At 41.8% G+C, this 20942-nt stretch overlaps 1 protein-coding gene across 2 annotated transcripts in view; it reads right to left on the bottom strand.

The window, feature by feature from the left end:
• Window positions 1-1321: 1321 nt before the first annotated feature.
• Window positions 1322-20942, bottom strand: part of hivep3a (HIVEP zinc finger 3a) — a 40874-nt gene continuing 21253 nt past the window's right edge. For both annotated transcript variants that reach the window (XM_061059947.1, XM_061059946.1), the window contains exons 2-6: window positions 11516-15738; window positions 10154-10329; window positions 6237-6388; window positions 4748-5370; window positions 1322-2708 (exon numbers count right to left, since the gene is read on the bottom strand). In XM_061059947.1, the coding sequence (XP_060915930.1) occupies window positions 2175-2708; window positions 4748-5370; window positions 6237-6388; window positions 10154-10329; window positions 11516-15361 (5331 nt within the window). In that variant the 5' untranslated portion in view covers window positions 15362-15738 and the 3' untranslated portion in view covers window positions 1322-2174. The remainder of the gene's footprint in view (window positions 2709-4747; window positions 5371-6236; window positions 6389-10153; window positions 10330-11515; window positions 15739-20942) is intronic.

Below are 20942 nucleotides of genomic sequence, written 5' to 3'. Positions count from 1 at the left end.
GCAAGAAAAGAGACGGAAATTTGTTTTTTTTTAAAGTAGAGAAGCAGAACTGTTATACCATTGTTACTCTAGAAATGCACAAAAAAGGACGTTTTTGAATTTTCTAAAATGGTACACACAAGTTTGTCCCAAAGTAGGATCTTTATACCACAGTTAAACTAAAAAAAAAAAAAAGGTGTTAAAACATTTGTGTTTTTAAAGTCTGGGTTTACCAACTGTGTACCAAATACCAGCAGCACTATGTTATAAACTGATGTGGATATTATATTCATAGCAGAACACTCTTTGGGTGGTAAATATTGACATTATTTCAAATAGCCGAGTTTGGCATAAATACAAAGACTTCCTGGTGTTGTGTAAGAGGCCGATGTGAGCCAGAGAGGCAAAAAATAGATAAGAATGATCGTCAGAGACAAAATGTAATTAATTCATCTTTGTTTTGAGTTGTCAATGACAGAAAGATAAAAAAGTGACTTTAACTTCTGACATAGTATAACATTATGTTTAACTTGGGTGAGCTGACCCATTAGCTACAGATCAAATACTTGACATTTATTTATCAAACTCAAGTCTCACATTATAACACAGGTCTATTTCAATTGTCAAAAACTTTGATTTTGATCTTTTTGTTGGCAAATAGGTTGAAACACAGTTGATTTATTTATTTATTTTGTGGGTTTTTGCCTTTTTTATTTTATTTGAGAGGACAGTGGATAGAGCAGGAAATGGGAGAGATTGGGAAATGGCGTGCAGGAAATGAGCCGCAGGTCGGACCCGTACCCGGGCCGCCCGCCTGGAGGACTATAGTCTCCCCACAACAGCGCCTGGAAGCACTGGAAACGAGAAGAATCTCCATCCTACAAAACCATTCATCTTTTTTCCTTTTTGCCAGCTTTCAAATTCTTGAGATGAGGTTTACCTACCTCCAAAAGAGCCATTCATTCACAGGGGCGGCTGTGGCCCAGTGGAGGAGTCAGTTGTCTCTCAACCAGAAAGGTTGCGGGATTCGAGCCCAAGCTCCTGCAGCAACATGTCCGATGTGTCCATGGAAGACACTTAACCCTAAGTTGCTCCTGCTGCTTTGTTGGTTGTGTATGAATGTGATTATCAAATACTGATGGTCACTTGTGCATAGCAGCCTCTAGCATCAGTGTGTGAATGTGTAGGTGTGACCTGCAGTGTAAAAGCGTTTTGAGCCGTCAGAAGACTAGAAAAGAGCTATATAAGCTCAGGTCCATTTACCATTTGACATTCATGTCCATTCAATACTTTAAAAATGTAAAAAGTGTGATTCACTGAAGAAAATGACGGAAACAAACCACACAAGTAACACGGTTTTAATAAAAATCTGTAAAAATGAGAAGTTTAATGGTAAAACATGAAAATGACAGAGTGATTGTATCATTTAGAAAAGCACCAACACAAAAATACATGTAATCTGTATATGAAAAAAACGGCACCGTAGCTACCATGTACGTCAAACAGGTTTCCTCTGGATATCAAACTTTTTTTTTTTTTCTTTGTCAGTGCACTGCAAATGTGTTGATCTGAAACTTCTTTCCCTCGAGAGACGTTAGAAAAGGAGGCGATCGTAACCCTGCTTCTTTGAACACAAACAAGGAACGACGACGACAACAAAAAAACAAAGAACTGACAAATAATATTCATCACAGCCTTTTCAAAAAAATGACATTTCAAACCACGAATCTCCACATAAAATTGCACTTCAAAATACTGGTAGGGGGTGAATAAATATGTGTAGTACCTTTCTATATTCATTTTGGTAATACAGTACATTTACACAGCAATAGTATATTCGAGCTGTCCAAGGAGATAAGAAGGGAACTGATTCAAACTTTGTCTATTTTCATTCCAGCTGCTCTTGCATATTGTACAGAACTTGCATAATAGCACATAAATAAATTAACACCGATGACATCAAACAAGAGGGTAAAAAAAGACTTACAAAACATACTGCATATCTAACATAGTGTCTGTATATATTATTCATATAATTACATAACAGCGTCATTCAGAAGCGGTGCTGAAGTGCTCTTGCCTTATTTTTATTTTTTTTAAATCCTTGGCCGTCAAACCGGTGCTGTGTTTTAACAACAGACTCTGGGTTTTTAGACTTCCATCTTTTGCACTGTCCCTTCAGACTCTCCCTCCTTTCACGGTTGTGTTTGGGAGGAAGGAGCCTTTATTTGGCCTACGGCGGGCTTGCGGTAAACACACCTGTCTGTAAAATGTGCGTCTGTGTCTACCTCAGGAAGCCTCGTCTCAGTCCCGGCACTTTTTTGTTTTTGGACGCTGAAGCATCCTTGACTCTTTCTTTGACTGGGTAGTAAAGTGTCTGATAAGCTGCTCCTGGACGTTCCCTCTAACGCCTCGGGGTCCGGCGACGTCTCTTTGAGAGTATCCTGTCGCTCCAGCAGAGAAAACCTCCCCTTTGGAGTGTCACTGAGTCTCCAGGATGTCCCTGTCCCTGCAGGGTTCCTTAGGACTGCTGGGGTGCTGCTCACCAGGCTGTACATAGGGAGGGGGGACCTGGGCTGAATCATGTGAATCCCACCGATGGGAATGAGGAGGCTCGGGGCCCTGCTCGGCTGCTGGGAGTGCAGAGGGAGGTGACTCAGGAGGTTGCGGGCTCCCCGAGGCCGAGTGGGATGCAGGGTGATGTGGGTCAGACCGACCTCATCCATAGACTACAAAAAGAAACAAGACACAATAAACCTTGAATGGAAAGTAGGTCACCAGCAGAATGAAAAGTATGCAGGTTCTAAGTGCAGCGACAACCAATTACTGTCACTGTTGATGCTGTGGATCAAAAGCAATGACTCAACATTACTTGACCTTGTTGCTGAGTAATCTACTTCAAAAGGTCGGATTTCTGGGGACGTAGAATGAGACGGCATAAAGACATGCTCTTAACAACGGTAGCACATGGATTCACAAGTGATAACACCGGGAATATTTGGGGTAATGGTGTGATATTTTATGATAAGAGTCCTTTGTCTGCCTCTGTATGTAGGTGTGTCATTGTGTAACGTTATGTCACAGACAGAGAGGCTGGACCGAGATGGAAACAGTTCCATCATTCATAACTTTGTTCTCTGTGATTCTGCTGAGTGGCAGCACTGTAGCCTGAATCCTAAACACAGGAGAACATTGAGTTTTCCTTTCAGTCCTGTGATTCTCTTAATTCTCTTACGGTCTTAAAATTCCACAGGTCGTAAAAAAAGCCAGCGTAAAAATGACCCCACTTCTCACTTGACTTGATTACCTCAGTAACATATTACTTCCTAATGAGTTCATGGTCTAAGTATTCTTCAACACAGAAATGTTTTTGGTGAATGGTATATGGACTTGAGTTTATATAGTGTTCACTTTTTGTCTGCAATCTTTGCTCTGTAACAATGTAAATTTCCCCATTGTGGGATAAATAAAGGATTATCTTATCTTATCTTATCTTATCTTATCTTAGTGCTTCTCTAGTCTTCTGACTACTCAAAGTGCTTTTACACCGCAGCTCACACCTATACATTCACACACTGATGGCAGAGGCTGATATGTATTTAAACCATCAGAAGTAACTAATCCCATTCACACACTTTTAAACGCGACGGCCAAAGCAGCGGGAGCAACTTGGCGTTACAGTAAGTGTCGCCGCCCCTTTTTTTAAAGCCATTAAGCGTTCTTCAAGCGGGAGGCCCGAGTTCAAGACCGACCTGTGGCTCCTTTACCAAATATCTTCCCCACACTCGCTCCCCAATTTCCTACTCTATCCACTCACCTATCAAATAAAGGCTTAAAGCTAAAAGAATAAACCTTAAAAACAAACAAACACACAGTAATTTAAAATCTGTGCTTTCAAATAAAGTATGAGAAAAACGACATCACTTCTAAAGGTGTATCTACAAATCATTGTATACACAGGTGCAATTCATAGAAGATCATTTCTGTGTAGATTAAATATTGAGGCATATAAATTTAGCTCGTAGGCGTCTCGATTACATGTAAAAAAAAACCTGAAGAATATGTGAATTAGTATCTCCCCCCTCAGAGACCTATTTCAGTATGAGGCGGAAGTGGTGAGGTTACACCATAACATAACCACAGGTTTCAAGTAGACATGTTTTTTTTTATGTTTTATTAGTGTGAAGTAAGACGTTTAACCACGGAGTTCATGTCGACATGTGGTTCAGGTCGTTGGTGTTTAACGATGGGCCAGCTTCTCATTTTATCAGCGGCTGGCCGGGGAAAAACACATTGTGCCTATTTGGGATCTCTCCTGCATTATTTTAAGGTTCCAGAGCTGCAGGCTCGGTTTGAGATATAAAACCAGAGAGTTGCCTTTTCCTTCCTTTTCCAATAAATGTACAACTTTAAAATAACCTCATATGTACCATCCTATCTATATTTGTTCTACGTGTTGACTTACTGGGATTTAACTGAGCGCCACAAGATTAGCTCTGTGGGCAAAACGCTGATTTATTTAAAACTGTAGGCTAAACTAACAAATGTGGATGAAGTCACAGGTGATGGAAGACTGTGGTTTGAACAAAAGCAATGTTTTTTGTTTTTTTTCACCAGCGTTAATTATAAACGCGACAAAAACAGGGCACCATAACAGATTCATACTGAGATTTAAAAAAAAACAACAGTTACAGTTATGTAAGATGAAGATGCCGGGAAAGATGTTATGTCACCTTGTTTTCTTGCAGCAGAAGCTGAAGTGACTCACCAGTCTTGTTGTAGACGGTCGACCTCTTGGGTGAAGAAAGCCGTAACATCGAGCAGAGGTGTTCGGCAGAGAACCTGGTGGCCCGGAGGATTCAGGACCGTGGGACTGAACTATTACGGGAGAAAGACCTGTAACTGGTGAGACCGGTTTCAAAGTGGAGAAGGAGACATGACAACTGGACGGGGAGAGGGAGGAAGAAGGAAGGGGGTCCTGGAGAGGCCCGGGTGACGGGCTGCGAGGCGGAGACGGCTCCTTGGCTGGAATCAGGGATTGAGTACTCGAAGATTGGGAGCCTCCAGAGGATGTTGACGCCGAAGCATCGAGGCGTCTGCGGGCAAACAGGGCCCTCCTGGCGCTGGCCGAGCTCTTCTCGGAGGAATCCTTGGCGGGAGGTGGGACGGCTTTGCGGGGTTCAGGCTCCATCAGGAGGTGGAGGTCTGTGTGAGGTTTCTCTCTTTCAGAGGGAGCAGTGTGAAGGCCTTCAGACACCCGGCTCCTGTTGTCTTCACATCTGCAGTCTGTGTTCTTTGCATCGTCATCCACATTCTGTCCACTTTGCCCTGAGTCGGAGAGCTTCGGATCTTTTTGGGTCTGCGGCTGGACTGAAGATTCATCCAAGATTCCTAAGAGAGACAAAAATGTATTTAAAAACATTTTCCTTTTTTTTTTTAAACATTTGCTCATATTTCTGAAGCTAACATTCAACAAACAGACAGTCGTATAATGTGTTTTTCAGAAGGGCATAGGGTCAACCCTCGGGGTACTTCTGACTACTTAAGGGGGGGGGGAGTAGAGAAATATCAGTCATTCATCATGGCAAGACAGTTTTATAATAACGATTTCAAAAAAGTATCAAATAAAAATTAGAGAAACCATATTTGTTAAACATTCATATTTGATTAACCTTTTGGCTGCTGTAAACGGTCAAGTATCCAAAGTTATGCAATCACAATTTAATTTGTTCACTGTGAAGATGAAGTCTATTCGTTTTTTTAAAAGTGAGGGAAATAAAGAAGAAAGAAATGTAAAAGAAGTCTCAGGTGTTCCATGAGGCTTCCTGTAAAGACTACACTTTGTATATTGTATAACTGATGGTATATCGCTCCTACTTTTCTTTTTTTCCATTCATGATGATTTTTTTGTGCTCTTTGACACAACACATTAATATCATTTCATCCACTGTACATGTGGGATAAGATTCGATAATCGCTGTTAATATGTGTTTAAATGTGTAACCAATCTTATGACAGGAGCAGAATTCTGCTAAAAAAAAAAATTAAAAAAAGGGTTTAATCAACATGTTGTAATAGTTTTACTTTGAAAATCTTTGTAATGGCTGTAGGCATGTTCTAAACATATCCTTTTTTTTTGGGGGGGGGGGGGGGGGGGGGGTTTCTAGAGAGACAGGAAATGTGGGGAGAGGAGGTGGGGGATGACATGAATGCAAACATCGTCAGGATCGGCACATGAAAGACACGTCGCTCCTTACCTTTGGCTGTCAGAGAAACTTTACAGCGTTTGCAGGTGTATGATGATGATGATGATTGTGTGACGCCGTGGGTTCCCTTTTGCAGAACACAATCGTCACATTGGCTCTGCCCCCCACCTCCACCTTGACCGGTAGCATGCTTCTCATTTGATCTGTGGGTGTGAAGACAGCAAGAGGTCTTAAGTTTCCTCCTCAGAGCGTTGCCCTGTCACTTGTCTATTGATGCTGCTGCTCTCTGGATGATGGTCACAATCAATAAGAGTGTAACTGGAGCTGACAGACAGGCCGTAGGCCCTCTAGCACCTGTAAGCAGCTTTCAGTGCTTGTATTTATCCAGTGTGAGTATGCTATCTGTTTGGCCTCTGCTACACAGGGAGCTCATACTGTGGCAGCTGTGCCCGGGGTCCACCCCTCCATGTACACTGAAGGTCCCTCAGCAAGGCGCCCACTTCAACTTACACAGAGCAGCTTTCATAAGCCAAAACCAAACCCCCCCCCCCACCCTCTTCTCAACCCCCACCCCGCTGCCTTATAACCCCATCACAGCTCACACCACCTCCAAGTCTAAACAAGGGGGAGCCTGCAATGTAGCCCAAGGTCCGGGGGTTTGCTGCAGCCAGCCAATAAAAACAGGCAAGAGAGGGAGGGAAACCCTGAACCTGACCAGCTGCTGCTCCAAATACGCATGAAAAAACACTAAATGAAAACAAATCCAATGACAAACAATCGTTCTGATTTTAATCTTCTGTTTTTTCTGCTATTTTCACTACAGGCTTCACGGCTGTATAAACTGGGCAGGTATCGTAAATGGGGGCTTTAATGGTCTTTCGGGTTAATGAAAAAGGAACACTTTGCCCTTATGCATTTACACTTTACAGCGGCTGAAGCCTTTCGCGAGCTTGTGTTCACACCGGAGCTTTAAGTCTGGTGGCCCTTGCCTTTCCTCGGCCAACACGAAAAGAAGGCAATGTTCGACGACGCTGCTGCATCAGTTCTGTCCTTTTGTCCCTCAGACAGACTGTTCAGACAGAGGGGAGAGAGCGAGCAGGCGTGAGGATGACTCACTCCTTTAGGACGACTGTGAGGAGCGTCAACATGAGTCACAACAGGGATTTGTTCACAGACACACTCCCAAACCAAAAAGAGACGCACAGATGGCACCTCTCTGCACTCTCCTGCGTCTCATCGCAGCGGTGTTTATTTCTGACGGGCATCGAAAGTACTGTGCGTGTCTGGTTTAACCTCACGTTGAATTAATTTGAGAAGTAAGGGAGACACATTTACTTAACATGTTTGCTAACTTCTTTTTTTACTAATCTTAAATAAATCACGAGGGTCAGTTATTGCTGTTGCTGTCATTTTAGCATGGTTGATATGACTCCTTGATCTCTAATTATTGTTTCACCCTGTACAAGTCACATCACATTTATCCTAAAATGAAGAAGCAAATTATAATAAATCACACAGCAGAATGGCATGTTCTACTTGTGTGTTTAAATCTTGGTGTTTCCACTGATTGAGCAGCAGTGGAAGGATCCAGACCATTGGCAGGAATGGCCGGGCCCCTAAAAGGCCCCAGTGACTGTTCCCTCCCAGGATATGATTTAAATCAAACTTCTGCACATTCAATCAGTAATGTTAGCGCTAGCCTCCTGGCCAAATATTAGCTCACTGAAATACATTTGTAAACAATTTCTTGTTGGAGGGGTCAAATGCCCCAGCCAGCTCCCTTCTTATCTTCTTCTTTCTTTCCTGGTATCCTCACTTTGTGCAGATTCCTGCAATGGATAAACTTATTCCGACATAACTTGCATAACACTAAAGTTCACTGGGCCCACTTACATCCATAACAAAATATCACATCATTTCAAGAAAAGGGGGTTTACATTTTGAAACATGCTACAAATTGCGGGCAATACTAAATAAAATGGGTGTTTTTGTTGCTGTAATAGGTCATGGGAGCATTTGTAGGTGACCCATGTGACTGGGCCCCAGAAAGCTTTCCCCTTTACCCCCCCCCCCCCCCCCCCCCCCCCCCTCCCCCCGTATAGGCAGCCTTGGGAAGGATAATAACATAAAGTGGTAATTTAATAACACAGACAGTGTCTTTGGAAGATAGCCACTAAGTCTGTGTAGCACAGAATAATAAAGCTAAACATACTGTAAGCATTAAATCAACTTAATATATAATGTATCATTTTACACATTTGACATCATGTCCATTTACAGTGAATAGAGAATATTGATGGGTATCATAAATTGTTTACGATATTGTTACTATCATTATTATACTTTTACTGATACCACTGAGACAACGATATGTTTTATCTGTTTTATATTGCTTGGGAAACCCACAAATCTATCCTCCGAATAACTGTATTTAATCAAGTTTCTCATCGAAATCTGACTTTTTCATTTTCTTTAGGTTGCACTTGAACACATCATAATGATGTTTTTATTTGCCTTTGCCTAAAAGACCGGTCTACAAACTGGTCCTCTTTAGCCAAACAAAACATCAGCATTCAAAGTATTAAACATCAGAATTAAACTTTTTAAGATAAATCGCAGCTGAAGACAAAAGGCTTTCGCAAGTGTCTCCAACACACATGATAATGGATCCTTATGTCACCTCCTTTTGGTTAGCTCACTAGCTTTCATCGTGCCAATTTCAACTCTGGTTTCAACACTGGATTGCGTCAAAGTTTTGGTGTGCGTTCAACAGCTGCTTTGAGTCGAGGAGGAGGGTGAATGTCGTTCAGTAGCAGCTGACGGAGTTCACTACGTTTTTTTTATCAACCCAGAAACAGTTAAAGGTTAAAGGTGCTGCATTCTGTTTGAATTTGATGCACAATGCTGACAAGCTTCTCAATGGAAGTTGTGTTCTCCCCCTGGCGAGAAGTTATGTTGCCCCCCTCCTTATCTTTTGCGTTGGTAAAATGTAGCCAAACTTTAGGCCTCCTTACGCAATTAGAATTCTTCTCTGGATAGTTAAATACCTAATTTTATTTTATTCTAAACCTTATTAGACAATGGATGTATGTTTTTGCACCAGTGATTTGATTAAAATTATGTGACTCAAGATATAGCGTTGTGTCATCAGACCCCCAAGAACCAATAGCAGTATCTATAAGATCAAACGTTATTCATTTTAGGGTTTTGAAAAATGCAGATCCAGACCCTCAATAATTACAGCCTTTCAATCCCAATCCTTCTTAAAGAATGGACCTTTACAATACCAGAATAAGCAGGGGGATGACGACAGTTAACATCTCTAGTTTTAATTTTCATATGGACACTTCTCTGTTGTTTCATAAATGTGTAGCTATCCTGGAGCCTCCACAAGAATACTTCATTCTTGAAGTATTCTTGTGAAAAAAAAAAAGGACAGTGCACACCGGTTTAACTGACTACAAATTCAATCATTTTCAGATATTCTTTACATGTTTTGTCTGCATATTTTCAGACACCAGTAATACTTTTGTAGTTTTTTTTTCTTTCTCCATAGTTCAATTTAGAGTGAAAGGCTCCTTTTGATGATTATGTATGCTCATAGTGTTTTTTTACACATTCCATTGCTGTCAGTGTAAGGGAATGAAACCTGCTTGCTGCTCCATTTGAATGGTGGTGCTGGTTGGTGTTAATGAATCTCTGCAGGCGCAAAGGAAGCTAGGTAGTTTCCTGGCTTCGGCCCCTTAACAGAAGGGCTCTGTTGGTGCAGGCAGCCAACCCTTGGCCCTTCCAACAACGCGGATAGACAACAGATTCCACAACTTATCACAATATGTGATGCAAGACAAAAATAGTAAAAACTGAAAGTTTTGAAAATTGATCAGATGTGGGCAAAAGGCTAAAGGATAAAGATAATTATTTTGGTTCTTATACAACTCAGTGCTGAGAAGTTATGAGTTTATACTCACTCTCTCTTAGAGATCCACACATCACAAGGTTTATTTTCTCTGGAGCATGAGGGTTCTTCCTCCTCATTCGTCTCTTTGTCCTCCTCCTCTTTTCTGTTTGACCTGATGTCACCCGCTGACCGCTGTCCCTTCCTCGATCCCTCCTGGTCTCTGCAGTACGACTGGCTGTTGTAAACCTACACTCGAAAGAGACATGGGCAAATTCACCAACCCTGCTCCAGCATGCCCAAGGAGACAGAAATTGGGAATTCTCATTGAACATTTGGTTTAATAGAAAAGTACATAAGCCCTGCTGAAGTTAGCACAACACTCTTTTTTACACTCTTTTCTGCCTTTCAGTGTATTGAGGCAACCATCCGAATGGTGAAGATACAATCCTGTGATATAAACCCAACCTATGCCGTACCCTCTGTCATCATGACACAGGAAGACAAGGCAAAAATAGGCTTACTTTGCTAATCTGGTGAGAAGGTAAATCATGCCAAGGGGCCCCAGAATCAAATTTAACTTAAAATCATACATGGCTTCTCTTTTTTTTTTTACACTAACTTTATTGCATGTCATGTACCGTCTTTCACGTTGTGCTCAGACCAAAAAATAAAGTACATTTTTGCCTGCTGTTAATCATGCTATTTTGACCAAATCATGTTTATTGGTTGGTTGAACAGAAAAAAAAAATCCCTTTCTGTAGGTTGGAAATCCTAACATCTTCCATGTTTCTTGGTTGATAACAGCACCCAGAGGTTCCCACAGATGGTGAGTTTTACTGCTTCCACAAGAATTGTGTATGGATTAACTGCTGCTTCCACCTACTGGCACCAACTACCGACAGTTTGATTTGGAGTTCCTGTCCACCTGCCTCTGGTGGGCGCAGCTTTATGGTATAGCAAGTAACACTTCAGTTGTCCTATAGTGGTATGAACCCTTATTCAACGTTTCTGCTGGGATTAAATTGCAATCAAATGGTCAAATATAGAAATAGCTACATTATGATGCATATTCTCCAAAATGTAAAATTCATTTTGAACAATGGTCAGATGGGAAATCTGATGGACGATTGAAAAATAGGGTCACTCAAATGTCCTTTTAAGGTCGAATATTTTCAACTGAAAATAACTAAAATGTTTGTACAATCCTGATGTGCATCACCCTGTGATTATTTGCAACAACAGGTATTGACTTTCTCCATGCTGAAAAGGTCCTTGTTTTTGGCCTGAACACAGCTTCAGACTTCTGTGCCCTTCTAAATTTTGATAGGTCTCATAAGATCCAAAGAAATGTTCCTGATGAGGTCAGTTTACATACAAAGTGCTATCTAATAAAGTTAAAGACAATTGTGATCAATGTCAGGGATGTAATTACCTCAGTAGAGCGTGGTCTTTTGTTGTCCTCTTGCTCCACTGACTCTGTCCTCCTGACTGACATGGGTGAAGTAGTGTAGATGGTGGGGCTGAGCCTCTGTTTACTGTGCAGCAGAGAGAGAGCCGTCTTGCTGGAGAGGCCGGGTGGGTTGGGGTCATAGCTGCTAGTGGACCATGATGAATACACTGAGGGCTTCTGTTCATCCAAAGTAGATGGGTTTGGTTTAATGTAGTTCAAATAACACCAGCTATTACAGGTGCTGGATAGCAGACTGGGGAATGTGGGTCCAACATGTGTGATGGGTGGACAAACACTAGCTAGACATGACTGAACTTCCCGTTTGAGTTCCTGATTGCATGGTTCCACCAATGCCTTGTCAACAAATCCCACCTCCCTCTCCTCTTCTTCTTTTACCCGTTTCTGCTGCTGCTGTGACTCAGGAGGGATCTCTATACTGTTTGAAGGGGAAAGCATGCGCTTATTGCCTCCTGAGCCTGATATCCTCAGGCCATCATCAGACCAGAAATGGAGGCCAGAACTTATGTATCTATTGTCTCTGTATTCAGCTGTAGGGATAACCATAGTCTGTGGAAGAGAATCACCCTTCTCTTGGGACCTGGAGGACTTGGACTGAGACAATGTAGTGTAAATGGCACATGCTAGGGTGAGGGTGTCTGTTTGGAGACGCACTGCTACTGCTGGAGATGTGACTGGCCTCAGTAATTCTAGACAGGAAGTGATTTGAGGGACAGAGTTCTGGATGTTGGAGTGGCTTACTCGAACTTCTGAGTAATCATCATGGAGTAAAGGAATCTCTAGCTTCAGCCCTGTAGATAAGGGAAGATAGCGAGCTCTAGCTGCCCCAGATGGTCCATGTTTAGGATAGAGATGTGGTAATTGGGGAGGGGGGTCCCCTGCATGGATATCCTCTTCTTTTACAGGGTCTACAGATGGGTACTTGGCAAGAGAGTGTTCTGTGTTGCCCGTCAACTGAATATTCTGACTGAGTTTCCATTGAGAGAACAGCTCTTTGCATTGCAATTTTACGGGATTATGCAAGGCTGTGTCACCTGACAAAGGCGATGAAGGGGACCTACTGCAGTACACAGGAGTTGAACTTGCTTGGGAACATTTTCTAGGGCTGCAATGATCAGGGCTACGACTCGTTTTAGTACACTTCTTCTTCTCCTCCTCCTCCTCCTCATCTGGATCTTGAACAGTTGTGTGTCTCATAAGGAGACATTTTCTTCTGTCCCTCCAACCAACTGCAGAGCGCTCAGGGGACAAACAACTGTAGTCAAAGGATTTGCTGCGTGACTCTGCCATTAGGAAATTGGGTTGTGGGTCATGAGGTGCCTGCTCAGATGCTGAGCGCCTCATTTCTCTGTGCTGATGTACCCCAGGAACTGTCAACATATGAGGAGCTCTTGATCTCCTCAGTGGTGTTGCTGATGCTATCTCTATGTCTGGTCTATTTGGCTCTTCAAAGGATGTGGAACGACTTGATGCATAGGATGCAGTACTGTCCTGACTAGGGCTGTGGGGCATGGATATGGACTCGAAGCTGGATTCACCAGAGGACTGGGCGGCCTCAGCTAGACGTAAGCGCTTCTTTTTTGGAGGAAGCTTTTCAATAGGTAGCTGGGCAAGTGACGAGCTTCTCTGAGGCCATTGAAATTCATCAGGTTTCTCTGAATGTTTTGCTTGGGAAGTTGCATCTTTCCCTGCCCCCGTGTTCATATTGGAATCCTCTGTTACCAGTATTTCCGGAACCTGCCCACTGGGCTGGCGAACCAGCTTTCGGGTTGTCGGTTTTGCTATCTGTTGTTGGGGTAGCACCTGGGGAACCAGTTGATATTCTTCCCTAGCTGGAGAGTTTCTTGCTGCCTCTATACCTTGATTCTCATTGCACAATGATTCTTGTTTTTCAAATGAACTAGTGTGTTGAATTACAGAACAGGTCTGCAGTGTAGGTCTTCTTTGGCCCTCATAGGCTACATTGCCTTCATCTTTACATTGTCCTGTCAAGGGGGCAGGAAATGGTAATGAAAGAGAAGACTGGTCATCAAATTCAAAACTTTCCTCTTTTCTTCTCTTGCGCAATGCTGAAGTTCCTGCTCTGAATGTATGGTTAAATAACTGGGAGCACTCCATTTGACTAATTACAACCTCATTTTTGGGATTATGTACTAAGCAAGGGCTTTGCTTGTGTCTCTTATAACCTTCCCAATCTTTGCACCCAGTCCCACAGGCTTCACACTCATATGGTTGCGGGTGGCTTTGCTTGTGGTCAGGCACAGTGGTTATGCTGTCATGGTAAAACGAATGAGAGGCCTCTTGTTCGTCTTTAGTGAACTCAGCACCAAGTGGGATTTCAATAGCTGGCTGCCGTCTAAGCATCCCATAACGACGGGATGCATGAGTTCTTTCATCAAAGGACTGACTTGGGAAGAGTTTGCTTGGGTCACTACTGGAGGAGTCAAAAGTACTTGCTGCAGAGGGCATTGAATGACTTCGCACCAGAGAGGAATTTGATGTTTGGCCAGCTGTTTGCTCCACGTTAACAGATGGATGATGAAACTTCTCACATGGAACGCCCATGGTGATGGAGCCACTGTTTTTGTAGCCCAGATCTCCAGCTTTAGGGCTATGAATAAGAGGGTCTTTCATGGAGGAACCCTTTTGAGACTCTGAACTATTCTTTCTTGACAGTGAAAATCTCCTTGGTTTCACACTGTCAATTTTACTTGTGTCCACCACTGCCTCATTGATAGTGATAAGTTTGGTGATATGGTCAATGACCTGTTTCTTCGGGACTGTGAATGGGATATTTTTGTCCTCCTGACCAGAGGACTGCTGGTTACGTTGCCGAGACATCCTCTGTAGATGACCAAAACGTCCATACTTGCCGAGGATGATCTCTGCATAGCTTTTGGCACTTGTGTTTGGGGGGCTGTCCTGTGACTGATCGGTACTTTCAGAGCGAGAGAAATAGCCTGATTCTGTACTACCTTTACTCCCTAAAATTAGAGTTGAGGTCTTTTCAGATGAGTCACAAGGACCTTGTTTTCCTCTACTTAGACGAAGAGCCAGTCTCTTTTTAACAGCGTAGGAGTCATCGCTTCCTCCAGTGCACTCTTTGGCCCTGTCTGCTTCAGGACTCGTGATTGAGGCTACACTGCTCTGTCTTTCTGTAAGGGAAGATGCTGATGATAGCTGTTTGGTTTCATCTTCTGACTCAGTGACTTGCTCTTCCAAAGACTTCGGCTCCCCAAGTGCCAAGCCTGCCTTAACCCTGTGTGTATGGGATTTGCGGTGTTTGTACAGGTTACTCTTTGTCTTAAAAGAGAAGCCACATGGGGCACATGGATACGGTCTTTCACCTGTGTGAGAGCGAATATGTTTTTGTAGGACACTAGGCTTTGCACATGCACGGCCGCAATAAGTGCAGACATATTTGCCTGGTCTCTGAGGCTTACGCTCACGTTTCTGTTTTGGAGTGCCCTCTTGGGTTTCTGTTTTAGACTGGGAGGGTCCACCTGTTGAGGATGTCGGGACCCCTGATGAAACTGTAGTGGCTTTTGTTGCCTCATGTTTAGGCTCCGGTGCAGTTTCTGAGTCAATGCTCTGCCGCTGGTGACGGAGACGTTTACGTTCATGATGCTGTCTTCTGGACTGTTTGGTCTGCTGTTGTGTGCCATGGGGCTTTCGGGAGCCAGTTTGCTGTTGCTCACTTGGCTTGGAGGGAGACTTAGACTGGGAGCGTTGGGGAGGAGACTCTGGCAGACGATGATCTTGACCTCCAGACTGCTCCCCAGTCGTCAGGCAACTATGCAAGGCCTCCATAAAATGGAAGAACGGCCTCGGGTAGTCAAGTGGGATGTGTCTGCCTATGCCAGGCTACAGATTTGAAGTCAAATCATTAACTGGATAATGGTTTAATGCGAGTGAATCCTTTCAAATTGTATCCACCTTAGTATACATGACTCATAGTTGTCACTTGATTTCTTTATTCCTTTACAGCAGAATGATGCCATCAAATGCAGAACTGGGTTATCAAAGAGTGCAGCTGTGATATGTCATGTACTGTTGAGGAAGTCCTCTGCCTTGCCAGCCTTACGTTTCCCATCATGAAGCACTCAGCCAGTTTTGCTGCCACACGCTCTGATGCTCAGTTGACTCCGTTTGGAAATATGGTTCTTCAATCTTCTAAAAATAGAGATCTGTGAAGACAAACAAACCATTATATAGAAAAGAACATACATTTCAACTTTTAGACACAGATAACCTCCTGACCCGCTGCTTGCTTAATATGGATATTTATGCTTCATGTGTTACATAAGCCCTGTATGTGTCATAACTTCCAGCCTTCTCTTCCCTCTGGCTGCTGAATGCTTGAAAGCAGAATGGTTTATGTAATATTCTTGTATAAAAATATATCAGCAGGCAGTCGGTAATAAAATGATGATTCTGTTAACCGTCCCAGAAAGAGAGAGAGAGGCAGATATATAGACTAGAGAGAGGAAATCTTTCCAATGACTGTGACAGGAAAATTCCAAAAACTGCATAACTTGTTTTTTTGTGCCCTACCAACACTTCTAATCAACCATGCATTGCTTATTACAAATCTGTGAACCAAAGCATCCTTCTGTTGGACAGCATTACATATACCACCCACTCTCCTTAAAATGATCACATCTTCTTCTGCGATACAAAAAATTGTCTTCTAATGAAGGCCTTATTTTATGAGAGTGTGAGATCCTTGCAATTTAGGAGGGAGTTGGGTTGCCAAGATGCACCTTTTTTATTTTTTGGTCTCAATTAAAATGCTTTGCTTGAAGTTTTCCCTGCATAATTAATAACACTGGGGTAAATAGGGGACAGTAGCAAGTGAACCTACCAATGTCTCAACCAAAGAGGATGCTGCCTTTTTTTGTTTCGACAGTCATTTTGTGCTTTATACCTGCTGCAATCTCATGGCCACCGGGATGAGACTCCGTTGGTTATAAAAATAAGTCGGACTGACCTTAAATCTACCAGTTAGTGACCCTACTTCTCTCTTGTTTTATTGCCTTGGTAACAATGGCCCTATGAGGTCATGTTATCACTTGCTAGAGTTGAATCTTTTTCAATACTAGCATGATGTTTTATTAGTACACTGTTGTCCCATTTAAAGTAAAACAGACAGTAAAGCAGGACTACCTATGATTGTCAAGCTGCCGCCATGGCAACCAGTCAACAAGGAAAGAGCTGCATTTCCAGTAATATGAATCAAAGCAATTTTATAATCTACGTTATGCAAAACTTCAAGATGAAGTGTGTTTAAAGACATGGTAGGTAATTTTCTCCAGGTACACTTTTTAAGATTTTGGTTGAAATTGTCTTTAGGTCCTGACAGAAATGAATAATCCAAAAGGCAAAAGGAACGAAGAAAATCTGTCATCTGTAGCAGTTATGAGCCTGTAAAAACCTAAAAAAATGAACGCTACGAGGTACCAATCTGATGAACCAATCACGCCTCCCCGTCCACCCCTTGCATGCACTAGCCCACACCCAAAGCGCATCACCGTTGACGGAGTTTAATACTGTGAGTTTACTTACTGCTGAATGAGACATGAGAAGACGGAGTTTCTACACAATGCAAGAGATGAGCTGAGGAGCAACGGCGCTTGTGCATGTAAGTGCAGGGAGTGGCTTCTGAGGGAGCACAGAGGGGAGGGTGTGGGTGTGGACGGAGCACTGAATTACCAACCTTGCCTTTAAAAAATGTGCCCAACAGTAAGAGTAGTTTTTAGAGGACATTACATGCATAGAAATGTAACAGTAGTAGCAGATAATGCGTTGTCAGAATCAGGATCATCAGACAGTGCTAAAGTGCACATGTGAATGGCTCTATCTGTGTCATCAAAGGCCTAGCCAAAATTCAAGAGAATGGCTGCTGGCAATGAGAACATACACAAGGTGATTCAGTGGATATACTGAAGAAAACTCTCAGTGTTTTACTGTGCCAGCATACTGAAACAGTAAACAAGGCAGCCCACGCACTGACCAGCTGGTTTCTACACCCACGTACTGGTGAAAGACGGCAGAACTGCTGGATTACATCCAAATTACTTATAACAGGTTGATAATGGATTGGGTTAAACCTGTTCGAAGTCTTTGCATGCCTTGAGAAATTTGAACGAATTCAACTTACAAAAAAATGATTCTATATTGTACTTACGTAGTAGAGTATTACGATGTCATAAATCTAACTTTTTTTGCAGTGAGACGATTAGTAAAAATAGTGTTCAATGCAAGTCTCACAGATATAGTAAGATCATTTGGAGCAGATTCAGAGATGCAGTTATTTCTGCATATATTCTTCAGATCAGAATATGGGACTTCCAAAGCACCATCATAGTCATCATGAGGGTAATAATGTCTGGAGAGAGACTGGTTTCAGATACACAGCTCATGTAGTACAACACTGGCACCCAAAACCAAGTGACATTTCTAAAACCAGACAAGACATCTGCTCATTTACACTTGTGAGGCTTACACTTATCCCAGAGTTGACTGAGGTCTGTTAATTTGCACCATGAGAGGTGCAAATTAAGCTAGCAGGCAGATTTTTTTTCTCCCTTCAACCCTTCTCTCCACTCAGATCTTGTTCTCCCCACTGCTCTTTGCTTTGAATCTTATTCTCTCAAGGTAAACAGCTATAAGTCACAGCTGACAAACAAACTTCTTGTAATCTTCTCATTGACAATAAATAATTCAAAATTTACAAAAAGTGTAATTACCGGTATCTTTTTTGTGTCAAAAATAACTTAACATATATCAAAACATCCTCTTTTGATTAATAAAATTCAAATTAATGCTTCATGAGATGTTTAACAATATATGACAGATTTCCAGATTTTCCTTTTCCAGATTTTTGTGATGTTACTTGAGTCAGCATCACTGGTGCTGGAGACAAGGCAGTACAGTAAGACACTGAATGAGAGCAGAACACAGTCCACTCCTATGAAATCCATCTCTCCCATTAAAAGACATGTGATGATGTGTCACATTATTTACTGTCAATAAAACACATATCTGCATGCAAGTGAAGCTAATAATCCCGTAAGTGATGTCGTCTCTCACTTCCCAGTAACACCATTCTTGTTTCTCAAGTTGCTGGTTGGACTGTAACAATGCAGCGCACAGGAAAGGAAGTCATGGCATGATGTCCCTACCTGCTGGCTACACTGGAAGCCCAGAAAAGCTGAAAAGTTCACTGAGTTCGTCAGACGACAGCTGGCAGTTTCCATGACTGCTAACAGATTCATTTTTTTTTAAAGAGCTGATTTGAGTGTTTGAGACTGATTCCATTCCAAGTTTTATTTCATTATTATTTGATCTAATTATGGTGGATGATATAGTGAGTTTTTAATCTGGAATGAAAACAGATATTTTAATGTGCACAGATTTTGCAGCTACTTTACAATGCAAAGGTTCTCCAAACGCTGCTTCCTTTAAAAATATTTTAATGAAGAAAATCTAACATGATAAATATAGTTTACCAATTTTGGTGTGGACATGTGTCTGCTACAATGTAATTCTTTGCAACTGTATACAGAAGACAGTGCTGCGAGGACCACAAACTAAGTGAGTAAACAACATGATAACATTAATTTGAACTCAACACAAGCTTGTTTTTTTTATTATCACAAGATAATTAAAAAACGGTCAAATCAGCACTTATAGGAAAACAAACATGCCAATGCCAACATATCGTGATGGACCCATATCGGACGGGAGAGTTGTCATGATACCGGAATTTTAAACTTCATTGTTGACGCTGCTAAAAAATCAAATGGTATGAATACCTGCTTTGATACCACGGCAACAAAAATAGAAGTCCTAGGCAACCAGTATTGGGTAATTTCTTGATTTCAATTATCAAAAATTGCAGGCGATCTCCCTCACACCGTCTAAAATGTACAAATATGTTGGACATTTTTCGGTTGCTTCCTCTGAAACGCACCTTTCTTGTGAAAAAGATACTTTTTGTAAGCTTGGGTACTTTTTGATACTGAGTCATGAAAACAATGGAGACTGATACGTTTCCATACCACCGGTTTTAAAACAAAACAAAGTATTTTTTGACAACCTAAATACCAAATGCTTCTTATCACAAACCTCAACCCATATTTATGTTACCTAATCTTTGCAGGTAATATCTTTGCAGTGTGGGCATACACAGCTACACTCTGCAGAGGATGCTCGAATCTGGAGGTACTTAAACGAGTCACCTCAGGTAAACAAAAAAAAAACCCTCTCTTGTATAAATTTGTGAAATGCTGCTTCCATTCACACACAACACAGAAAGAGAATATTGTATAAATGGCTTTTTAAAAATCTTCTCAATTTCCTCTTCTCACACTAATGGGCACCCAGCGGTGGTTCCTATGGTAACGGCCCTAAACCATGTGGTAGCAGATGGAAGGAGAGCTGGAGGGCTAAATTTATCTTCCAGCATCCTCACTGACTACAGAGAGAGGGAGAGAGCGAGGCAGGCGAAGGTGCCTCCCTCCTCGAAGCTTAGCTTTTTTTTTTTGAGGAGGTACACATCTCAAAGGAAAATCAATACTTTCGGAGTCTTGAATTCGTACTACACTTTTACTCCCCCGTTCCTTTCAGGAGAAACCAGAAAGAAGAAATGCATCCTGTACAAGGGATGACCAAAAAAAGACACATGGCCAGCCTCCATAGTAAAACTAAGCCACGTGATTCTAGATTATCTAACCATGAAAACAAGTTGAAACCATTCTTATTCATATTCCCTTTGGCTTGATTTAAAAGGGAAATATTTTAAGTTTTCAAAAGGTGCAGGAGTCTAAAAGGTTTATATAAGACAGATTTATTCTGGGTAAAAATGGGGAACATATTTCTCTCACAACTCTGCATCAGATAAGGTCTTGATTGGTATTTGTGGTGATTATGATGTCATTTTCTAGAAGTATTGTCCAATGCGTCATATTCCTGAAATCAGTAAAACCGAAGCTTACTGGTTATGTAAGACAAAAAACCATCATCACTGATAAAAGTACAGAAATTGTGTTATAAAACAATTCAAGAATTGGATGTTTTCTTCACAAAACTTTGCAGAAAGAACATGCAGAATAGATTGATGCAAAAAACTGGAAGTTAAATGTAGAAAAGTTTCCTGCATTAGATCTCCGGTCTCTGTACAATCTTAAAGCATGTGTACACCCACACAGGTGTTAGTGATTGAACCCTTGATTAGACCTCTTCTCAGTCGGGTGTAGCCAAGTTTCATTAACTGACAGTTCCACTAATCTGTCTATTTTGAAGAAGCCTTTTGGGACTTGATCACTTTTATCACACTTGTTGGTGCTTAGACTTTGTAAAATGATAGATTCTCAACATAGCTTCTCAT

The sequence above is a fragment of the Labrus mixtus genome, chromosome 16, assembly GCF_963584025.1.
Source record: "Labrus mixtus chromosome 16, fLabMix1.1, whole genome shotgun sequence".
Taxonomy (NCBI): domain Eukaryota; kingdom Metazoa; phylum Chordata; class Actinopteri; order Labriformes; family Labridae; genus Labrus; species Labrus mixtus.
Note: the sequence above shows the minus strand (reverse complement) of the source record. Positions and strands in the feature narration are given on the sequence as shown.